General features: G+C 43.3%; 1 protein-coding gene across 1 annotated transcript in view; it reads left to right on the top strand.

The window, feature by feature from the left end:
- The window catches only part of LOC140070980 (mucin-5B-like), a 65,258-nt gene that overhangs the window by 10,818 nt on the left and 34,068 nt on the right, over positions 1-20,372 (top strand). The window contains exons 3-5 of the mRNA XM_072118151.1: positions 12,566-12,696; positions 14,311-14,524; positions 17,016-17,141. Coding sequence (XP_071974252.1) covers positions 12,566-12,696; positions 14,311-14,524; positions 17,016-17,141 — 471 coding nt within the window. The remainder of the gene's footprint in view (positions 1-12,565; positions 12,697-14,310; positions 14,525-17,015; positions 17,142-20,372) is intronic.

The raw sequence follows: 20,372 nt of genomic DNA, 5'->3' as shown, positions 1-20,372 counted from the left end.
AAGCGCAAAACACAGCGGTCGCAAGTCTCACTACAAATTGCTCACAATTGGCTAGTAGATGCACTGCAGCAAGTACAGCCACCAGCAGATCAACCAGAAATCAAATATATAACGCTACTGTAGGCGTAAGTAAGCCGTTTGGATTCTCCTATGGCTATTTTCTAGCCAAGTATGAAAGCACACTACTATGCCAGATGAGATGACGCTGAGTTATTAAACAAAATAAACGTAAAATAAAAAAGGACAAATGGCAGACTGTGCCTAATTGAAATCCAACCCCTACTAAATTTTCCCACTTCGGTCTTTGCAATGGATATGTGCGTCACTAAGCGCAAAACACAGCGGTCGCAAGTCTCACTACAAATTGCTCACAATTGGCTAGTAGATGCACTGCAGCAAGTACAGCCACCAGCAGATCAACCAGAAATCAAATATATAACGCTACTGTAGGCGTAAGTAAGCCGTTTGGATTCTCCTATGGCTATTTTCTAGCCAAGTATGAAAGCACACTACTATGCCAGATGAGATGACGCTGAGTTATTAAACAAAATAAACGTAAAATAAAAAAGGACAAATGGCAGACTGTGCCTAATTGAAATCCAACCCCTACTAAATTTTCCCACTTTGGTGTTTGAGGTGGATATGTGTGCCACTAAGAGCTAAACACAACGGTAGCAAGTCCCCCTGCTAATTCCTCACAAAATGGTACTAGATGCAAATAAAAAAAAAAAAAGTAGAACGTTATTGTAGCCCTAAGAAGGGCTGTTGGGTTCTTGGAGAATCACTCCTGCCTAACAGTAAGCTAATAGAACACCCTAACGCTTTCCCTGACCAGCAGCAGCTCTCTCCCTAGCGGCATCCAGACACAGAATGATCCGAGCAGCGCGGGCAGTGGCTAGTCTATCCCAGGGTCACCTGATCTGGCCAGCCAACCACTGCTATCGACGTGTAAGGGTACCACGTCATGCTGGGTGGAGTGCAGAGTCTCCTGGCTTGTGATTGGCTCTGTTTCTGGCCGCCAAAAAGCAAAACGGCGGGAGCTGCCATTTTCTCGAGCGGGCGAAGTATTCGTCCGAGCAACGAGCAGTTTCGAGTACGCTAATGCTCGAACGAGCATCAAGCTCGGACGAGCATGTTCGCTCATCTCTAATCAACTTCCATTAAATCGGCAGGTGGTCTTGTGAAGTCTTTTTTTCCTGACTTCACATGTGACCTGCTACTGTATGTGCAGGCTTCCTTTTATTCCTTTCCCAATCCACTTCTTTAGTTTTGTAATGTGCAATCATGATGTATATGTTCACCTTACTACACATTTATAATACCATAACTTCTTTTGATTTATTTATGGGCAACAGTTGTGTAAGTTTTGTATATATTCAGGTACAATTTTTCCAGGAATCCTGAGAAACCCCTTGGGTTAACCAGAAAAAAAAAATTGAAAGTGTACTTACCCTTTTCTGACTCTGAGGTCCAGCTTAACGGATGTCTTACAGACGCTTGGAGACTTATAGCCATTGATGCTCCGCCTGGGGAATCTAGGAAAAAAGGCAAACTACATCTATTTTAGCTACCTTGTAGGGAAGCTCCCGTGGTGTCAAGCATGACTTTCAGGAAGTCTAATGATATAAAGAACCAAAATGACATAATGCTAAACCGATATATCTATTCAAGAACGCTAGACAGCACTGTTCCGATGTGGTTGCATCTCTTCAGTACAGTGTAGGGAACTGGTTTGGCAGAGTGAGAGGCTTTTTACTAGGGTCCGGAAATTACTGATGTTTAAGTGACGAAGCAAGACAAAGTATTTGTGAAGCATGAAGAAAATGATCTGCTTTTGCAAATTTTGGAAAATGTAAAAACTGAAAAGTGTGATGTGAATATCTCCCATCCCCTTTGTAGGATTCCTTTTATCTACAATGAAGACTTCAAGTCTGTTAGGGTATGTCTCTACCAGCATCACACATTTAGAGGATGGAATTTTTCCCCATTCTTCTTTGCATAACACATGTTCAAATTATTTGGAAAACGTTTGTAAACACCAATTTTGAAGTGCAGCCACAGATTCTCAATGGGATTTATGTCCAGGCTTTGACTGGGTCATTTTAATACATGGATATGCTTTGATGTATACATTCCCTTGTAACCTTGGCTATATGTTTAGGTTATCCTGCTGTGATGTGAACCTATGCCACAGCCTCAAGTCTTTTATAGCCTCTAATAGGTACCCCAGCAGAATTTCCCTGTCTTCCCATCGCAAAAACGCTTTCCTCCACACACTGAATTTGGAATTTAGGATACCAAGTTTAATTATGGTTTTTCACATCTGAGGAAGCTGTGGACCTCATATATGTTTCTCCTTTTCTAGGGAGTTTAGGTGGTGTCATTCTCCTTCCATCTATGGATGATCGATTGAACAATACTTACAAACAATACAATTAAAAAAATCTAACCATGCAATTACTCTGTCACCGCCTTATCCATGGAGTGTCCCTTGGCTTTCATGATGCTGTTTGTTCATATATGTTCTCTTACAAACTTTTGAGGCCTTCTCAAAACATCTGTAGTTATACTGATGATGAATTACATACATATATCCTCTAATTACTAATCATGTGAATTCTAAAGGCAGTTTGACAAACTGGAATCAATATAGGTATATACAGCGGACTGAATATGTATGCACTCACATTTTTCTTTTTTAATTAGCAAAAATTTGCAAATGCATGTCACATTTTCTTTGCACCTCGAAAAAAACAATGCTTTAACCCATAAAATATCAATAATAAATAAGAAAACGTTCAAGGGGTATGAATCCTTTTGCAAGCCAGTGCTAATAAAAAATCTCCAAAGTTTACTTTAATAAATAATCCACAAGTAGAAACTGTATTGTTAGGGCATTTTAAAAGCTTTTAAGCTTTTAGCTTTTTTTTATAGTACCTTTCCTGTTTCCCAGTGTTGAAAAGTTTTATCTTGACTTAATTTATTTTCATGATACTGTTTGATGTAGAAAAAGAGGTGAATCAGCAGGTTAATATTAGTATATAAATACTGATCACTGGGCAGCAATGACTTAACTTGAAGCTGATGGGCCCCAGTGCAAAGTCTGAGCCAGGTCCCCAACTATAAAATATGGTTTATAGTATAAGTCTTCTCATATGGGAAAGTGACTCCTTACAGGCCCCCTAAGCTTCTTGGGCCCAGCACAACCGCACCCTCGGTGCCCCTCAAGTTACACCTCTGTTGGGCAACAAGATAGATATATATATCAGAAAAGCTTGCAAATTGTATTACGCAGTGTAGATTTTACTTGTTGGTTGATTTAAGAGCACCTCTACAAAAACTATAATGTACTACCCCTCATTTTGAAAGAAAATCCTGAGATTTCCAGGTTTTAAAGTGCGTATCAAGTATAATCTGGTCATCTACCTCTATTAGCAGCTTCTTACTTTCTGACTTTGTTCTTGTGCAGATGGGCGTAAAATTAATTCTAGAGATAAAACTAAAGCTTAGAAGAGTAATTTGCTACATCTAACATTTCCTCCAGGATCTTCCAACTGTTTTATGTCCGGAAGATAAAAAGTTCAGATGAAAGCAGTCAAATATTTACTGTTCAATATCAGGATCTAATTGTTTCAGTTCCAACAACCTGGATGAAACAGTTCAATTAAAAGTGCCAATATTGTGACCTACTGACCATATTTATAGTCTCCTCCGAAAATGTTACAAACAAACCCTTCCTAGGCTTTTGTATGGAAATTCTGCCCGGTTTAGATACAATCTGAGTTATTGTTCCTATTCTTTCCTGAATGAAACTTATTTTTAGAATGAAAGGAAAAAAAAAATATGAGAAAGGATAAAAATAGGACATTTAACTACAGTATTCCCATATTTATGTATTTTCCCATTATAATTGTAAAAGTGGTTGACTACTGATAAAAAAACCCAAAACTTTAGTATGTTATAGTGTCACCCATTTTATAGCTACCGTAATAAAGTTTCTGTGTAGCCCCCAGGAATGGTGGGTCACATGACCCCCCCCAGCAGCAGGACTCTAGACTTTCTGTTAGGTCCTGTGTCCTGCTGACTTCTAGAGGTTGGAGGGGGCTCTACGATCATTACTGTATGCACACCTTCTATATGATAACTACTTCTTTATCAGTGGTTGGAGGGTATAGACAAAGACATGGCCTAAAGTACTGACAGCACAGCCCCCTCCATCTGCTTGAAACCAGAAGAACACAGGATTTCACATGAAGTCCCAAGTCCTGCTGCTGATATGTCATGCAACTGCAGCTACCAGCTGTTCCTGGCAGCTACACAGATTTTTTTTTTTAGAATTTGCTAGACAGCATTGACAGAGACCTTGCAATGAGGAGAGTCTATGCTGTACAGATTCAAAAGTTAAAGAGGATAATTTAGGTTGATTTGGGACCTGTGGTTTAGGGTCCCAAATAGACCTTTTTGAAGCCGGTACATAGAGAAACATTTAAAAAATAAACTTTTATACTTACCTAGATGTGATTCTGAAGAAGCCCCATGCTCCTCTAACGGTCTGGCAAGTGAAGCCAGGATAAAGCCCCGGCTTCATTGCGCATACGCCGTACCAATGGAGCAGGCGCAATAAAGTTGAGCTGTCAGTTGCCAGAACTCGTATGTACCAAGGAAATAAGGGACGAGGTATATATAAAGTTTTATTTTTTTTAAACCACAGCTCAAAAATACTACAGGGCAATTTGGGACACTAAACCACCAGTCAGTAAGGACCTCTTGGGGGGTTTAGTGTCCCAAATCACCCTGACAGGTTTCCTTTAACTTCCCTGATGAACCTGAATGGGAAAATGTGTAGGAGACTGAATATATGGGAAAGACATGGAAAGAATAGGTTTGGTTCCAAAGTATTTGGAGATGTGCTCCAACAAAATACCATTGAGGGTCAGTGAATAATAAAAGATACTAAAGGTGAAGAGATAGAAAGAATAGAACCCACAATCACACTGAAATTCTCCAGACCAAAGGTTATGCTAAGAGGAAACCAGCGACCCCAGATACTCATAAAACACAAACCCAGCAATTAAAGTATAATACTCTACCGCAAAATAAAGAGTCAAGCGGATGTTTTATGAATCAAAGCTGAGAATTAATGTCCTTGGTCATTGATCCATTAATAGTTAAAACATCTAGTGCTATTGGGCGCAGCCCATTAAAAAATACCGAATGGCACGAGGTTGTTTTTTGCTGTTGTGTACTGTCAATCTAACGCTTGAGACTATCAGTGGTCATAATTAGAGATGAGCGAACATGCTCGTCCGAGCTTGATGCTCGGTCGAGCATTAGGGTACTCGAAACTGCTCGTTGCTCGGACGAATACTTCGCCCGCTCGAGAAAATGGCAGCTCCCGCCGTTTTGCTTTTTGGCGGCCAGAAACAGAGCCAATCACAAGCCAGGAGACTCTGCACTCCACCCAGCATGACGTGGTACCCTTACACGTCGATAGCAGTGGTTGGCTGGCCAGATCAGGTGACCCTGGGATAGACTAGCCGCTGCCCGCGCTGCTCGGATCATTCTGTGTCTGGATGCCGCTAGGGAGAGAGCTGCTGCTGGTCAGGGAAAGCGTTAGGGTGTTCTATTAGCTTACTGTTAGGCAGGAGTGATTCTCCAAGAACCCAACAGCCCTTCTTAGGGCTACAATAACGTTCTACTTTTTTTTTTTTTTATTTGCATCTAGTACCATTTTGTGAGGAATTAGCAGGGGGACTTGCTACCGTTGTGTTTAGCTCTTAGTGGCACACATATCCATAGCAAAGACCGAAGTGGGAAAATTTAGTAGGGGTTGGATTTCAATTAGGCACAGTCTGCCATTTGTCCTTTTTTATTTTACGTTTATTTTGTTTAATAACTCAGCGTCATCTCATCTGGCATAGTAGTGTGCTTTCATACTTGGCTAGAAAATAGCCATAGGAGAATCCAAACGGCTTACTTACGCCTACAGTAGCGTTATATATTTGATTTCTGGTTGATCTGCTGGTGGCTGTACTTGCTGCAGTGCATCTACTAGCCAATTGTGAGCAATTTGTAGTGAGACTTGCGACCGCTGTGTTTTGCGCTTAGTGACGCACATATCCATTGCAAAGACTGAAGTGGGAAAATTTAGTAGGGGTTGGATTTCAATTAGGCACAGTCTGCCATTTGTCCTTTTTTATTTTACGTTTATTTTGTTTAATAACTCAGCGTCATCTCATCTGGCATAGTAGTGTGCTTTCATACTTGGCTAGAAAATAGCCATAGGAGAATCCAAACGGCTTACTTACGCCTACAGTAGCGTTATATATTTGATTTCTGGTTGATCTGCTGGTGGCTGTACTTGCTGCAGTGCATCTACTAGCCAATTGTGAGCAATTTGTAGTGAGACTTGCGACCGCTGTGTTTTGCGCTTAGTGACGCACATATCCATTGCAAAGACTGAAGTGGGAAAATTTAGTAGGGGTTGGATTTCAATTAGGCACAGTCTGCCATTTGTCCTTTTTTATTTTACGTTTATTTTGTTTAATAACTCAGTGTCATCTCATCTGGCATAGTAGTGTGCTTTCATACTTGGCTAGAAAATAGCCATAGGAGAATCCAAACGGCTTACTTACGCCTACAGTAGCGTTATATATTTGATTTCTGGTTGATCTGCTGGTGGCTGTACTTGCTGCATTGCATCTACTAGCCAATTGTGAGCAATTTGTAGTGAGACTTGCGACCGCTGTGTTTTGCGCTTAGTGACGCACATATCCATTGCAAAGACCGAAGTGGGAAAATTTAGTAGGGGTTGGATTTCAATTAGGCACAGTCTGCCATTTGTCCTTTTTTATTTTACGTTTATTTTGTTTAATAACTCAGTGTCATCTCATATGGCATAGTAGTGTGCTTTCATACTTGGCTAGAAAATAGCCATAGCAATAGGATAGCATCGTTTGGTTTTAAAAACTCAAAAACACAAAAAAAAACAAAAAACACAAAAAAAAAGTTAAAAAAAAATGAAAGTTATAACTCTCATTTTAAAAATGTTTAACCCGAGGGCTAGGGGTAGAGGACGAGGGCGGGGACGTGGGCGTCCAACTACTGCAGGGGTCAGAGGCCGTGGTCCTGGCCGGGGTGAGACACCACCTGCTTATGAGGGAGCAGGGGAACGCCGCAGAGCTACACTCTCTAGGTTCATGTCTGAAGTTACTGGGACTCGTGGTAGAGCACTGTTGAGGCCAGAACAGTGCGAACAGGTGATGTCGTGGATTGCTGACAATGCTTCGAGCAATTTGTCCACCAGTCAGTCTTCCACGCAGTCCACCCATGTCACCGAAATCGCCACTCCTCCAGCTCCTGCACCTCAGCCTCCTCCCCCCCAGTCTGCCCCCTCCCAGGAAAATTTGGCATTTGAACCGGCATACTCTGAGGAACTGTTTTCTGGACCCTTCCCACAGTCACAAACCACTTGTCCGGTTGCTGCTGAGCAATTTTCCGATGACCAGGTTTTCCACCAGTCACAGTCTGTGGGTGATGATGACCTTCTTGACATAGTGGAAGTGTGTAAAGAGGTGTCCGACGATGAGGAGACACGGTTGTCAGACAGTGGGGAAGTTGTTGTCAGGGCAGGAAGTCCGAGGGGGGAGCAGACTGAGGGATCGGAGGATGATGAGGTGACAGACCCAAGCTGGGTTGAGAGGCCGGGTGAACACAGTGCTTCTGAGACGGAGGAGAGTTCTCGACCAGAACAGGTTGGAAGAGGCAGTGGTGGGGCCAGACGGAGAGGCAGGGCCAGAGCTGGTGCATCAGCGCCAAATGTGTCAACTAGTGAAGCTCCCGTGGCGAGGGCTCTTGCGACGAGGGCTAGATTTTCAGAAGTCTGGAGGTTCTTTAAGGAAACACCGGATGACCGACGGACTGTGGTGTGCAACATTTGCCAAACCAGGCTCAGCAGGGGTTCCACCACTACTAGCTTAACTACCACCAGTATGCGCAGGCATATGAATGCTAAACACCCCACTCAGTGGCAACAAGCCCGTTCACCTCCGGCCGTGCACACCACTGCTCCTTCCCCTGTGTCAGCTGATAGTCAGCCCCCTGCCCAGGACCCTGCCACAAAAACCCCATCGTCGCCTCCACGATCCTCCACAGCATCCACCAGCGTTCAGCTCTCCATACCCCAGACGCTGGAGCGGAAACGCAAATATAGTGCAACCCACCCGCACGCCCAAGCCCTTAATGTGCACATCTCCAGATTGCTTAGCCTGGAGATGCTGCCCTATAGGCTAGTAGAGACCGAGGCCTTTCGCAACCTCATGGCGGCGGCCGCCCCTCGGTATTCGGTCCCCAGCCGCCACTACTTTTCCCGATGTGCCGTCCCAGCCCTGCACCAGCACGTGTCAGACAACATCATCCGTGCCCTGACCAACGCCGTTTCTGACAAGGTCCACCTGACCACGGACACGTGGACGAGTGCTGCCGGGCAGGGCCACTATATATCGCTGACGGCACATTGGGTTAACTTGGTGGAGGCTGGGAGCGAGTCTGACCCTGCGGCTGGTCATATACTGCCGACGACGAGGATTGCGGGGCCTACCTCGGTCCAGGTGTTTCAGGCCTACTATGCCTCCTCCTCCTCCCACCCCTCCTCCACCTCCTCCTCCGAACTACCATCCGTGGGCACGGCGCCATCAGTCGGTAGCTCTAGGCACAGCAGCAGTGCCGTCGCTAAGCGACAGCAGGCGGTGCTCAAACTGCTGAGCCTAGGCGATAAAAGGCACACCGCCCAAGAGCTATTACAGGGCATCACGGCGCAGACTGATCTGTGGCTGGCACCGCTGAACCTGAAGCCAGGCATGGTTGTGTGTGACAACGGCCGTAACCTGGTGGCGGCTCTGCAACTCGGCAGACTGACACATGTGCCATGCCTGGCCCATGTGTTAAATCTGATAGTTCAGCGTTTCCTCAAGACATACCCCAATCTGTCTGATTTGCTCACGAAGGTGCGCCGCATCTGTGCGCATTTCAGGAAGTCCAGCACAGATGCTGCCACTCTCAGGGCAGCGCAGCGCCGCCTCCAACTGCCCGCTCACCGACTGTTGTGCGACGTGCCCACGAGGTGGAATTCAACACTGACCATGTTATCCAGAGTTTACCAGCAGCGCCGAGCGATTGTAGACTGCCAGATGTCAACTTCCACCAGAACTGGTAGTCAGGTCAGTCAGCTTCCTCAAGTCTACAATGAGGAGTGGACGTGGATGTCTGATATCTGTCAGGTGCTGAGTAACTTTGAGGAGTCAACACAGATGGTCAGTGGCGATGCCGCCATCATCAGCCTCACCATCCCGCTGCTTGGCCTGTTGAAAAACTCTCTGATCAGCATGAAGTCGGAAGCTTTGCGCTCGTCACAAGAGACGGGGGAAGAAGATTCCCTTGTTGATAGCCAAAGCACCCTCAGGTCTGTTTCTCAGCACATATCGGAGGAGGTGGAGGTGGAGGAGGATGAGGAGGAGGAGAATGTTGGCGAGACACAAGAGGGGACCATTGTTGAGTCCTTCACTGTTCAGCGTGTATGGGCAGAAGAAGAGGAGTTGGAGGAGGAGGAAATGGACAGTCAGGCCAGTGAGGGGAGTGAATTCTTACGCGTTGGTTTTCTGGCGCATATGGCAGATTTCATGCTAGGCTGCCTATCCCGTGACCCTCGCGTTCAAAGAATTTATTCCAGCACCGATTACTGGGTGTTCACTCTCCTGGACCCACGGTACAAGCAAAATCTTTCCACTCTCATCCCTGCAGAGGAAAGGAGTGTGAGAATGCATGAATACCAGGAGGCCCTGGTGCACAAGCTGAAACAGTATTTCCCTTCTGACAGCGCTAGCGGCAGAGTGCGTAGTTCTGCGGGACAAGTAGCGAGGGAGAGTAGGCGAGCAGGCAGCTTGTCCAGCACTGGCAAGGGTACGCTTTACAAGGCTTTTGCCAGCTTTATGTCACCCCAGCAAGACACTGTCACCTGTCCCCAGTCTCGGCAGAGTAGGGCTGATCTTTACAGAAAGATGGTGAGGGAGTACGTAGCTGACCATACCATCGTCCTAAATGATCACACAGCTCCCTACAACTACTGGGTTTCAAAGCTGGACATGTGGCACGAACTGGCGCTGTACGCCTTGGAGGTTCTTGCCTGCCCTGCCGCTAGCGTCTTGTTCGAGCGGGTTTTCAGTGCAGCTGGTGGCATCATCACCGATAAGCGTACACGCCTGTCGACTGACAGCGCTGACAGGCTGACGCTTATTAAGATGAATAAAGCCTGGATTTCTCATAATTTCCAATCTCCACCAGGTGAAGGAAGCTCAACCTGAATAATTGATCCACTCCTCCTCCTCCTCATTTTCCTCCTTCTCCTCCTCTTTGTACAGTAAAGCAGAGGAAACTGGCTATTTTTTGACAGGGCCCACTGGCTCTAGCTATAGTACTTTATGCATTTAATTTTTCTGGAGGGCCACCTACCCGGTCCTCTGTTTTAAACAATTTTTGGGAGTGCCACATACAGGCACTCAATCTATTCAATTTTTCTGGAGGGCCACCTACCCGGTCCTCTGTTTTAAACAATTTTTGGGAGTGCCACATACAGGCACTCAATCTATTCAATTTTTCTGGAGGGCCACCTACCTGCTCCTCTGGTTTGAAAATTTTTTTGGACTGCCACATACAGGCACTCAATCTATTCCATGTTACTGGAGGGCCACCTACCTGCTCCTCTGGTTTGAAAAATTTTTGGGACTGCCACATACAGGCACTATCCAAATTAAATTGTCTCCATAGCAGCCTCCACACGTTGTCTCCATTGCTACCTCCAAAAGTCGTCCATATAGCTGCCTCCATACATCGTCCCTTTATCAAACGAGGTGTGTCAGGCAGAAATTTGGGTTGTTTTCATGGATTCCACATCAAAGTTGTTAACTTTGTCGCCACCCTGCTGTGTTATCCACAAAATATACTGGCAAACTTTTATCATTTACCAATATTATTTCAGCGCTTCTTGCGCATCTGTTTACATTCCCCTCACCCGCCATATCCCAAACTTATAAGAACGCTACTACACTTAACTTGGTGCAGGCTGGGACCGAGTCTGACCCTGGGGCTGGTCATATACTGCCGACGCAGAGAATTGCGGGGCCTACCTCGGTCCAGGTCTCAAAGGCCTACTATACCTTCTCCCAACCCTCCTCCACCTCCTCCTCCTCCGAATTACCATCCGTGGGCATGGCGCCATCAGTCGGTAGCTCTAGGCACAGCAGCAGTGCCGTCGCTAAGCAACAGCAGGCGGTGCTCAAACTGCTGAGCCTAGGCGATAAAAGGCACACCGCCCAAGAGCTATTACAGGGCATTCCACATCAAACTTGTTAACTTTGTCGCCACCCTGCTGTGTAATCCACAAAATATACTTGCAAACTTTTATCATTTACCGATATTATTTCAGCGCTTCTTGCGCATCTGTTTACATTCCCCTCACCCGGCATATCCTAAACTTATAAGAACGCTACTACACTTGATCTTATACAAAAGGTTCTTAGAAGTGCTGTTTGGGGAGTAGCCTAGAGACAGGGGCTTGGATTGGCGAAAGCTCGCCTGGCAGCGGAGCGCCAGTTCCATGCCAAGATCCAACTAACATAGTTTTAACTGCAGCACCTTTAATCTACTACTAGTTCACTGCCTCCATACATGGTCCCCTTATCAAACGAGCTGTGTCAGGCAGAATTTTGGGTTGTTTTCATGGCTTCCATGTTAACTTTGTCGCCACCCTGCTGTGTAATCCACAAAATATACTGGCAAACTTTTATCATGTACCGATATTATTTGAGCGCTTCTTGCTCACCTCCTTTGGTTCCTCTCTGCCACCCATTGGTTTGAAGCCTGAGTCCATTTAGGGTATGTCGCCATGCCACTCTCTAGCCTGCCGCTGCTGCTGCTGCCTCTGCATGCCGTCCCCTATAGTGTCAGGGTCAATTATTGGATGTTTTAGATGCTATCTAGCTTCATTCTGTCACTCTTTCATGGCCATGCTGTTGCCCATAATTTTGGCATAATGGTGCGTTTAAGCAGCCTCAGAGGCATCCATGCATGCTGCCCCTGCTGTTTCCTGTCCATTTCTGTGGTGTTTCCATCCTTTTCTGAGGTTCCCAGGTGTTTGGCCAAGCTTCCCTGTGCAGAGCCTTGGTCCCCTTGAAAAATGCTCGAGTCTCCCATTGACTTCAATGGGGTTCGTTATTCGAGACGAGCACTCGAGCATCGGGAAAAGTTCGTCTCGAATAACGAGTACCCGAGCATTTTAGTGTTCGCTCATCTCTAGTCATAATCTATTTATAGTGTTAAAAAAAGAGTTAACAGTTTGTTTCAATGTTTTAAAATTTATGTGGTTTTTTACAATTGTTTCAATGTTTTATTGCTATATTGACTTAATTTTACAACCATGGAGCTCACAATCTACCTACCAGTATGTTTTGGAGTTTGGGAGCGATTAGTAGGCGCTATATAAAGAATTATTATTATACATTTTGTTCTCTAGGACTTAATATTTCTACAGCGGTTTTTGGCAATCTCCACAAGGCAAGTGATCTTACAGGAGACTGTCCAGATGTTGTTGATAACTCACAGGAACCAGGTGCTCAGGAAGTTAATAATAAATGTAAGAATAAGGTAAGTGACAGATATTCAATATTGCTAATAATAATTGAAAATATTATTCAGCACAAAGTGGAAAATTCTAGCCTCCACATGGTTAATCTTTCAGACCTTCTAAGGCAGTGGTGGCGAACCTATGGCACGGGTGCCAGAGGTGGCACTCAGAGCCCTTTCTGTGGGCACTAAGGCCATCACACCAGGACATTGTTCACCAAACACTGAATCTTCCTGCAGTACCAGGCAACTTAAGAGATGCTGCTCTCAGCGCTATTTTAAAGTGACACTTTATTGGCTGTTTTGAACTGCGGGAACTGGGAGAAGGTGTTGACAGAACTGCATTATTTGGAGGTCATCCTGCTGAACCCACCATTCTTCCTGTACAGAGACCCTGGAGAGAAGCTACAATGATAGTCTGAAATTGCCCTTCTTCTTTCAACTGTATTGACGGCCGATACGATTGAAAGATGTGGAAGAACGGGTAGCAATGAGGTACTGCTTAAAATTCCATGCAGGCACTTCACAATAAATAAGTGGATTTTGGTTGTAGTTTGGGCACTCTGTCTCTAAAGGGATCGCCATCACTGTTCTAAGGTGTGCATATTCAGACCAGAATCTACTTAAAGTTAAATGAAACAGAATGTTTTGTCTCCTTGCTCACACAATGAATTTTCATAAAAATCTAGATGTCTGATGTTGCCTATCCAGACAGTCACGGACACCCAACTTACTGACGACCCCTAATTACAAACGGCAAACTCTGAGGAAGTTCTCTGGATGCTGATAATGTACTGTAGTTCCAGGCTGCAGTGATCAACAAGCTGCCTGCAATGAAGCTTTAGTGTTAACCTTTGTTCACTTTCAAACCCAAAAAACAATAGTCAAAGGGAAGAGAAAACTATTTGGCTGGAGTTACTAAATATAACACTTCTGACTTAATGGGGTATTCCGGGAATATGCATGTCTTATTTAAAAACCCATAATATTATTGAACATCTTAAAGATGTACTAAACTTCTCACTATGAAAGGAAATCATATATTAGAAAAAAAACTAGAAATACTCACCTCCATTCCTCTTGATGTTAACCTGTCCTCCGCAAGCCTTGAGACGCCAGAATCACTCACAAAAGAAACTTGTTATGGTCTAAAAAAGAAACTTATGCTTAGCAGTCCGGGCTGGGGGGGGCAAGATGTCCGATGTTCCAGGCTGCTAATTATGCTCTCCCCACGCCTTCCTCTCCCGCGCTGACGTCACTCGAGGGGCTTGAATTCATACTTTACTTGTTGATGACGGCGTGTCAAGACAATGGACAGAGGACAATGCAGGGATCAAAATCAAGAAGAGCGGAGGGGAGCACCTAGGGGTTTTTTTTGTTTTTTCTGATGGTTAATTGCCTTTAAATCATCATTGACTTTTATCTAGAACTTAATCACTGGACAGTCTATGTATAAAATTGAACACATGACTTAATTTGTTGACGTTGATGTGAAAGGGTTCAGTCTACGTGCCGTTTTTTCTGCATTCACACAGCGCATTATTTATGGTTATATGAGGTAATTAAACACTTCCATATGACTAAATTTAGTGTATGTAAAATTGATATCTGTCAAATTTTCTGCCTCTGGTACAGAGAGACGAATGTGAGAACATTATGTCACAAATGGGAGACTGCAAGTATAGAATGAAAAGTTATCAAGCCTATTTGGAAATGTGCACGGAGGACCTGTGTAACTGTGCAGAGAAGAACCAAACCATCTGTCTGTGTAGTAACCTGAATCAGTTTTCTAAAGCCTGTGTGGAGGTAAAGGGACATCCCGGAATGTGGAGACACACGGATTTCTGCTGTAAGAATCCTATTTTTTCAATAGACAGAAACTACATAACCTTAACATCGAGCAAAGACTAATTATATACTTTAGTTATAGAGTTTGAAAATACATAGTCCATAATTTTCAACCTTTGTCATAAAACAAAAATTACAAATCCCTTTCTGGGTCCTAAAATAAAAATTGTATCCTTTCTCAATTTATTTTTATCTATAGGGGATGGACATTCCTTGGGTCCAGGCATAATATGGCATTAATAACCTAAACTCATCAGATCCCTTTCTTGCTACAGCTTCATAGTCCTTGTCCCCACTCCCACTGAGGCAACATTCAAGTTAGCTAGTCACTAGCCTCATCAGTCACATGCTGTTCATGCAAGCATAACTGCTGAGGCCAATGAAGTAAATGATGTGCATTACGTTATCGTTGCTACATATGATAAATAAGTTTAGGTTGATTCCTTATTTTATACTGTATCCAGCTTGAAACCAAATTTTATTAAAATCCCAAACTATCCATTCAAAGACATTGTTAAAGGGAGAGCATTTTTAAGCTAAAGATTTTCAAGCTTGGTTCTAAGATGTCACAAGGGTGACTATCTGGGAAAATTGTGACCACAACTTTAAAGGGGTTATCCGGGTTTAAAAATTTTTTTATGGCCGGGCTGGGGAGGGATAGTTAAACATAATAAACATGGACTTACCTCCTCCGGCGCCGCCGATGTCCCGCGCCGCGGTCACTTCGATCCGTGCCCCTGTAAACAAACAGGGGCACGGAAGCCGCGCACAGGGAGCTTCCGGTCCGCGTTGTGGACGGCTCCTCCAATCCGTCCCTATCTCTCAGCGTTGTAAGCGCTGGGAGATGGTGCACATGGGAGCATCCGGGCGGCCGGAAGCTCCCTGTGCGCCCTTCTACTGAAACCGGCGCACGGAGAAGACGGGCCACGGCGCAGGACATCGGCAGCACCGGAGGAGGTAAGTACATGTTTATTATGTTTAAATAGCCCTCCCCAGCCCGGCCATAAAAAAAATTTTAAACCCGGATAACCCCTTTAAGCTATGGTTGTATCACCTGACCATCGTGGTTTCAGACACCAACCATTGTTATAGGCAGACTCTTTGTTGTAAGAGGAGTGAGACTTTTGAACTTATAGCCACAGGATGTTGGGATGGCTTAAATTCTGTACATGTTCAAGAGGGGCACGGATGTCTTTCCTAAAAACTACATTTCACCTGTAATAGTAGTAGAGTTTTGATAGTAGATCCAGGGTTATATTGTGGTTGCCATATTTGGAGTCAGGCCTAATGTGGTTTTATGTTTTCTTCTTGCATCTTCAATTAACCAAATCTACTCTGATACCAAGATATGTATTTTCAATTTGGCAAAAATTGTTGGTGATTCACCTTAAAGGAGTTGTCCGAGAGTTGTGAAAAAAAAACTAAAGGTTGCCGGAGGGGGCTGCTTAAAAAAATAAAGATCTACTTACCTTCCGGCGCCCTCCGGTCTCCCGCGCTGCTGTCGCTCCGGTCCAGGCGCCATGTAAACAGACATGGCCGCCGGAGCAGTGCTAGATTCAGCTTTCGGCCAGACCCAACAACCTTCCGGCCCTCATACACAATGCTTTGAATGGGGACATATAGGCGTGGCCGGCCGGTTGGAAGATGTATCCAGCAGTGCTCCGGAAGCCACATTTGTTTACATGGCGCCCGGAGCGACAGCAGCGCGGGACACCGGAGGGCACCGGAAGGTAAGTACATCTTTATCTTTTTAAGCAGCCCCCTGCGGCCAGCTTTATTTTTTTTTCACAACTCTCGGACAACCCTTTTAAGTGTTTCCTTCAGTTATTGTGAGCGCAAACCAGGAGTGGTCAATCACAAAGATTCAATTCTACCATTTCAACCTACCTGTGTAAGGACTTGCACCTGCTCTGTCTGTTGAATCATTTCTGGTTTTGGTTCCTAATAACTAAACAAAATAACTAAAGACCCCCAATAGAGATGTGATCTGTCTTTAAGTCATTGACATCGTTTTTTTAATAAAATATTATCACAGTACCCACTTATATTTCAGCGCAAAACTCTTGAAAAATAAGCTTTTGTATTTTAAATATTTGCAACATGTTCATGGAATTTAGAATTTTTTTAACTAAAAGGAATAAAAACGGAGATTTATATCATTTATTAGATGATCCATCAAAATTCAAGTGCACGGATTAGAGAGCATGGACATCCCTTGTTTGGGACTCTGTGGAATTGAATGGAGAATTGGGTGTCTACTTACCGTATTTATGGGAATTTGTATAAATGTCAATGTATCCACTTAAGTGGTGCAGCTTTCCTAGGGATTATAGCTGACAATCAAGGATGGAATTTTTTTTTTAATTGCATTTTCATGAATCAACCATATTGACAAAGCTGTATGTTTTTATTATTAGAATACAATCTAAGTGTTAAGTTCTAACTGAGCAACAAAGTAAAATGATCTTCATCAATTTACTATTCCTGCCTAGATATAAGTTGCCCTAAGACTATGGAGTTTTCGGAGTGTGCTTCACCATGTCCAAATACTTGCACCAACCCCATGGCTAGTAGACTGTGTACCGAAAAATGCAAAGAAGGATGTTCTTGTCCACCAGGTAAAATCTGAACGTTGTCTCTAATGCACACTGATGTTAATTTTCACAATCATGTCAGGGAAGCATTTTTAGGATATGTTAGCAATTTCAGGGCAGGTCATTGGTTTGTGGAAATACTCCTATTCTTCCAAGACTCAAATTTATCATCTCTTCTTGATCACCTAAATGTACAGAAGCAGAATGAGAGCTGAGCTGTGGTGTTAATCAATGCCAGAATCAGTTGAGATCAGCCTCCTATATTGTGTTTCCTTTATTATACAACCACAGTAGGTCATCAATATATATGTATCCCCATCATATTTTATCCTCATTTTCTCTGAAACACTCTTGCATTTCAGTGATTTATCAGATATGGAATTTAAAAAACAGTCTAATAAATTTGTTAGAAATGATAGCACTACAAACATTGTGAGACAGATGTTGGCCCTGCTCCTGAGGCCGCTATGAATATATCTAGAGGATTTGGCCTCTCGATATATACAGCGCAGTGGGCGCACCGTGTATCGGGAACAGTTCTATGCCCGGTCTTGCCTGGCATATAAATGTGTTATAGCCTATACCTGGACCTGGTGCAAAGTTGATCTGTGACCTAGCACTACCCTCTTCCCGCCCACATGGTATAGAGGGGGAAATAGAAGCAATATCGGGCTCTTCGTCAGGAATTGAGACTATGTGATGGCTTGAACTCCAATAGTGTTTACTGAAACTAAGTCTAACACTTCTTTCCCAAGATGTTGATTTAATTTCCACACAGTCCTATTCCCATTGGTCCAAGTATGTAAGATGACAGCTGATAACTGGTATATGCAGAATTATTTATTTAATTAAGTAATTTATCTAATTATTCTGACTCCTCATAAGGAGTGACAGGTCAAGCATTTGTTCCTTCCGTGACCCTCCTTTCTCCTTATAGACTGGCCCATCACTCTTATTGTTACATCAGACTATGTTGGGGCTATGTAATGATTCATTTTCTTTGTATGTGATCTGTAAAGTGCTATAAAATATGATATAGAAATAAAAAGTTATTATTATTATTATTATTTTTGCTTCAGGCAATAAGACTACACTGGTGGTCAGATTAGGCTTAATTTCAGGGGATGTCTTATTTTTTCCACATACATGGACGCTGTCATACACCTATATACCACGTAAATGGAGGCTGTCATACACCTATATACCACGTAAATGGAGGCTGCCATACACCTATATACCACATAAATGGAGGCTGTCATACACCTATATACCACATACATGGAGGCTGTCATACACATATATACCACAAACATGGAGGCTGTCATACACCTATATACCACATACATGGAGGCTGTCATATACATATATATCACATACATGGAGGCTGTCATACACATATATACCACATACATGGAGGCTGTCCTATACATATATACCACATACATGGAGGCTGTCATACACATATATACCACATACATGGATGCTGTCATATACATATATACCACATACATGGAGGCTGTCATACACATATTACCACATACATGGAGGTTATCATATACATATATACCACATACATGGAGGCTGTCATACACATATATACCACAAACATGGAGGCTGTCATACACCTATATACCACATACATGGAGGCTGTCATATACATATATATCACATACATGGAGGCTGTCATACACATATATACCACATATATGGAGGCTGTCATATACATATATACCACATACATGGAGGCTGTCATACACATATTACCACATACATGGAGGCTATCATATACATATATACCACATACATGGAGGCTGTCATACACATATATACCACAAACATGGAGGCTGTCATACACCTATATACCACATACATGGAGGCTGTCATATACATATATATCACATACATGGAGGCTGTCATACACATATATACCACATACATGGAGGCTGTCATATACATATATACCACATACATGGAGGCTGTCATACACATATATACCACATACATGGATGCTGTCATATACATATATACCACATACATGGAGGCTGTCATACACATATTACCACATACATGGAGGCTATCATATACATATATACCACATACATGGAGGCTGTCATACACATATATACCACATACATGGATGCTGTCATATACATATATACCACATACATGGAGGCTGTCATACACATATTACCACATACATGGAGGCTATCATATACATATATACCACATACATGGAGGCTGTCATACACATATATACCACATACATGGAGGCTATCATATACTTATATACCACATACATGGAGGCTGCCATACACATATAACCACATACATGGAGACTGTCATACACATATATAAACCACATACATGGACGCTGTCATACACATATATATACTACATGCATGGAGGCTGTCATACACATATATAAACCACATACATGGACGCTGTCATGCACATATATACCACATACATGGAGGCTGTCATACACGTATATACCACATACATGGAGGCTGTCATACAGATATATACCACATACATGGACGCTGTCATACACATATATACCACATACATGGACACTGTCATACACATATATACCACATACATGGAGGCTGTCATACACATATATAAACCACATACATGGACGCTGTCATACACATATATACCACATACATGGAGGCTGTCATATACATATATATCACATACATGGAGGCTGTCATACACATATATACCACATACATGGAGGCTGTCATATACATATATATCACATACATGGAGGCTGTCATGCACATATATACCACATACATGGAGGCTGTCATACACCTATATACCACATACATGGATGCTGTCATATACATATATACCACATACATGGAGGCTGTCATACAGATATATACCACATACATGGACGCTGTCATACACATATATACCACATACATGGACACTGTCATACACATATAGACCACATACATGGAGGCTGTCATACACATATATAAACCACGTACATGGACGCTGTCATACACATATATACCACATACATGGAGGCTGTCATATACATATATATCACATACATGGAGGCTGTCATACACATATATACCACATACATGGAGGCTGTCATATACATATATATCACATACATGGAGGCTGTCATGCACATATATACCACATACATGGAGGCTGTCATGCACATATATACCACATACATGGAGGCTGTCATACACCTATATACCACATACATGGATGCTGTCATATACATATATA

Source organism: Engystomops pustulosus, chromosome 7, assembly GCF_040894005.1.
Source record: "Engystomops pustulosus chromosome 7, aEngPut4.maternal, whole genome shotgun sequence".
Classification (NCBI taxonomy): Eukaryota; Metazoa; Chordata; class Amphibia; order Anura; family Leptodactylidae; genus Engystomops; species Engystomops pustulosus.
The sequence above is the reverse complement of the archived record's forward strand: the minus strand, read 5'-3'. Positions and strand labels throughout refer to the sequence as shown.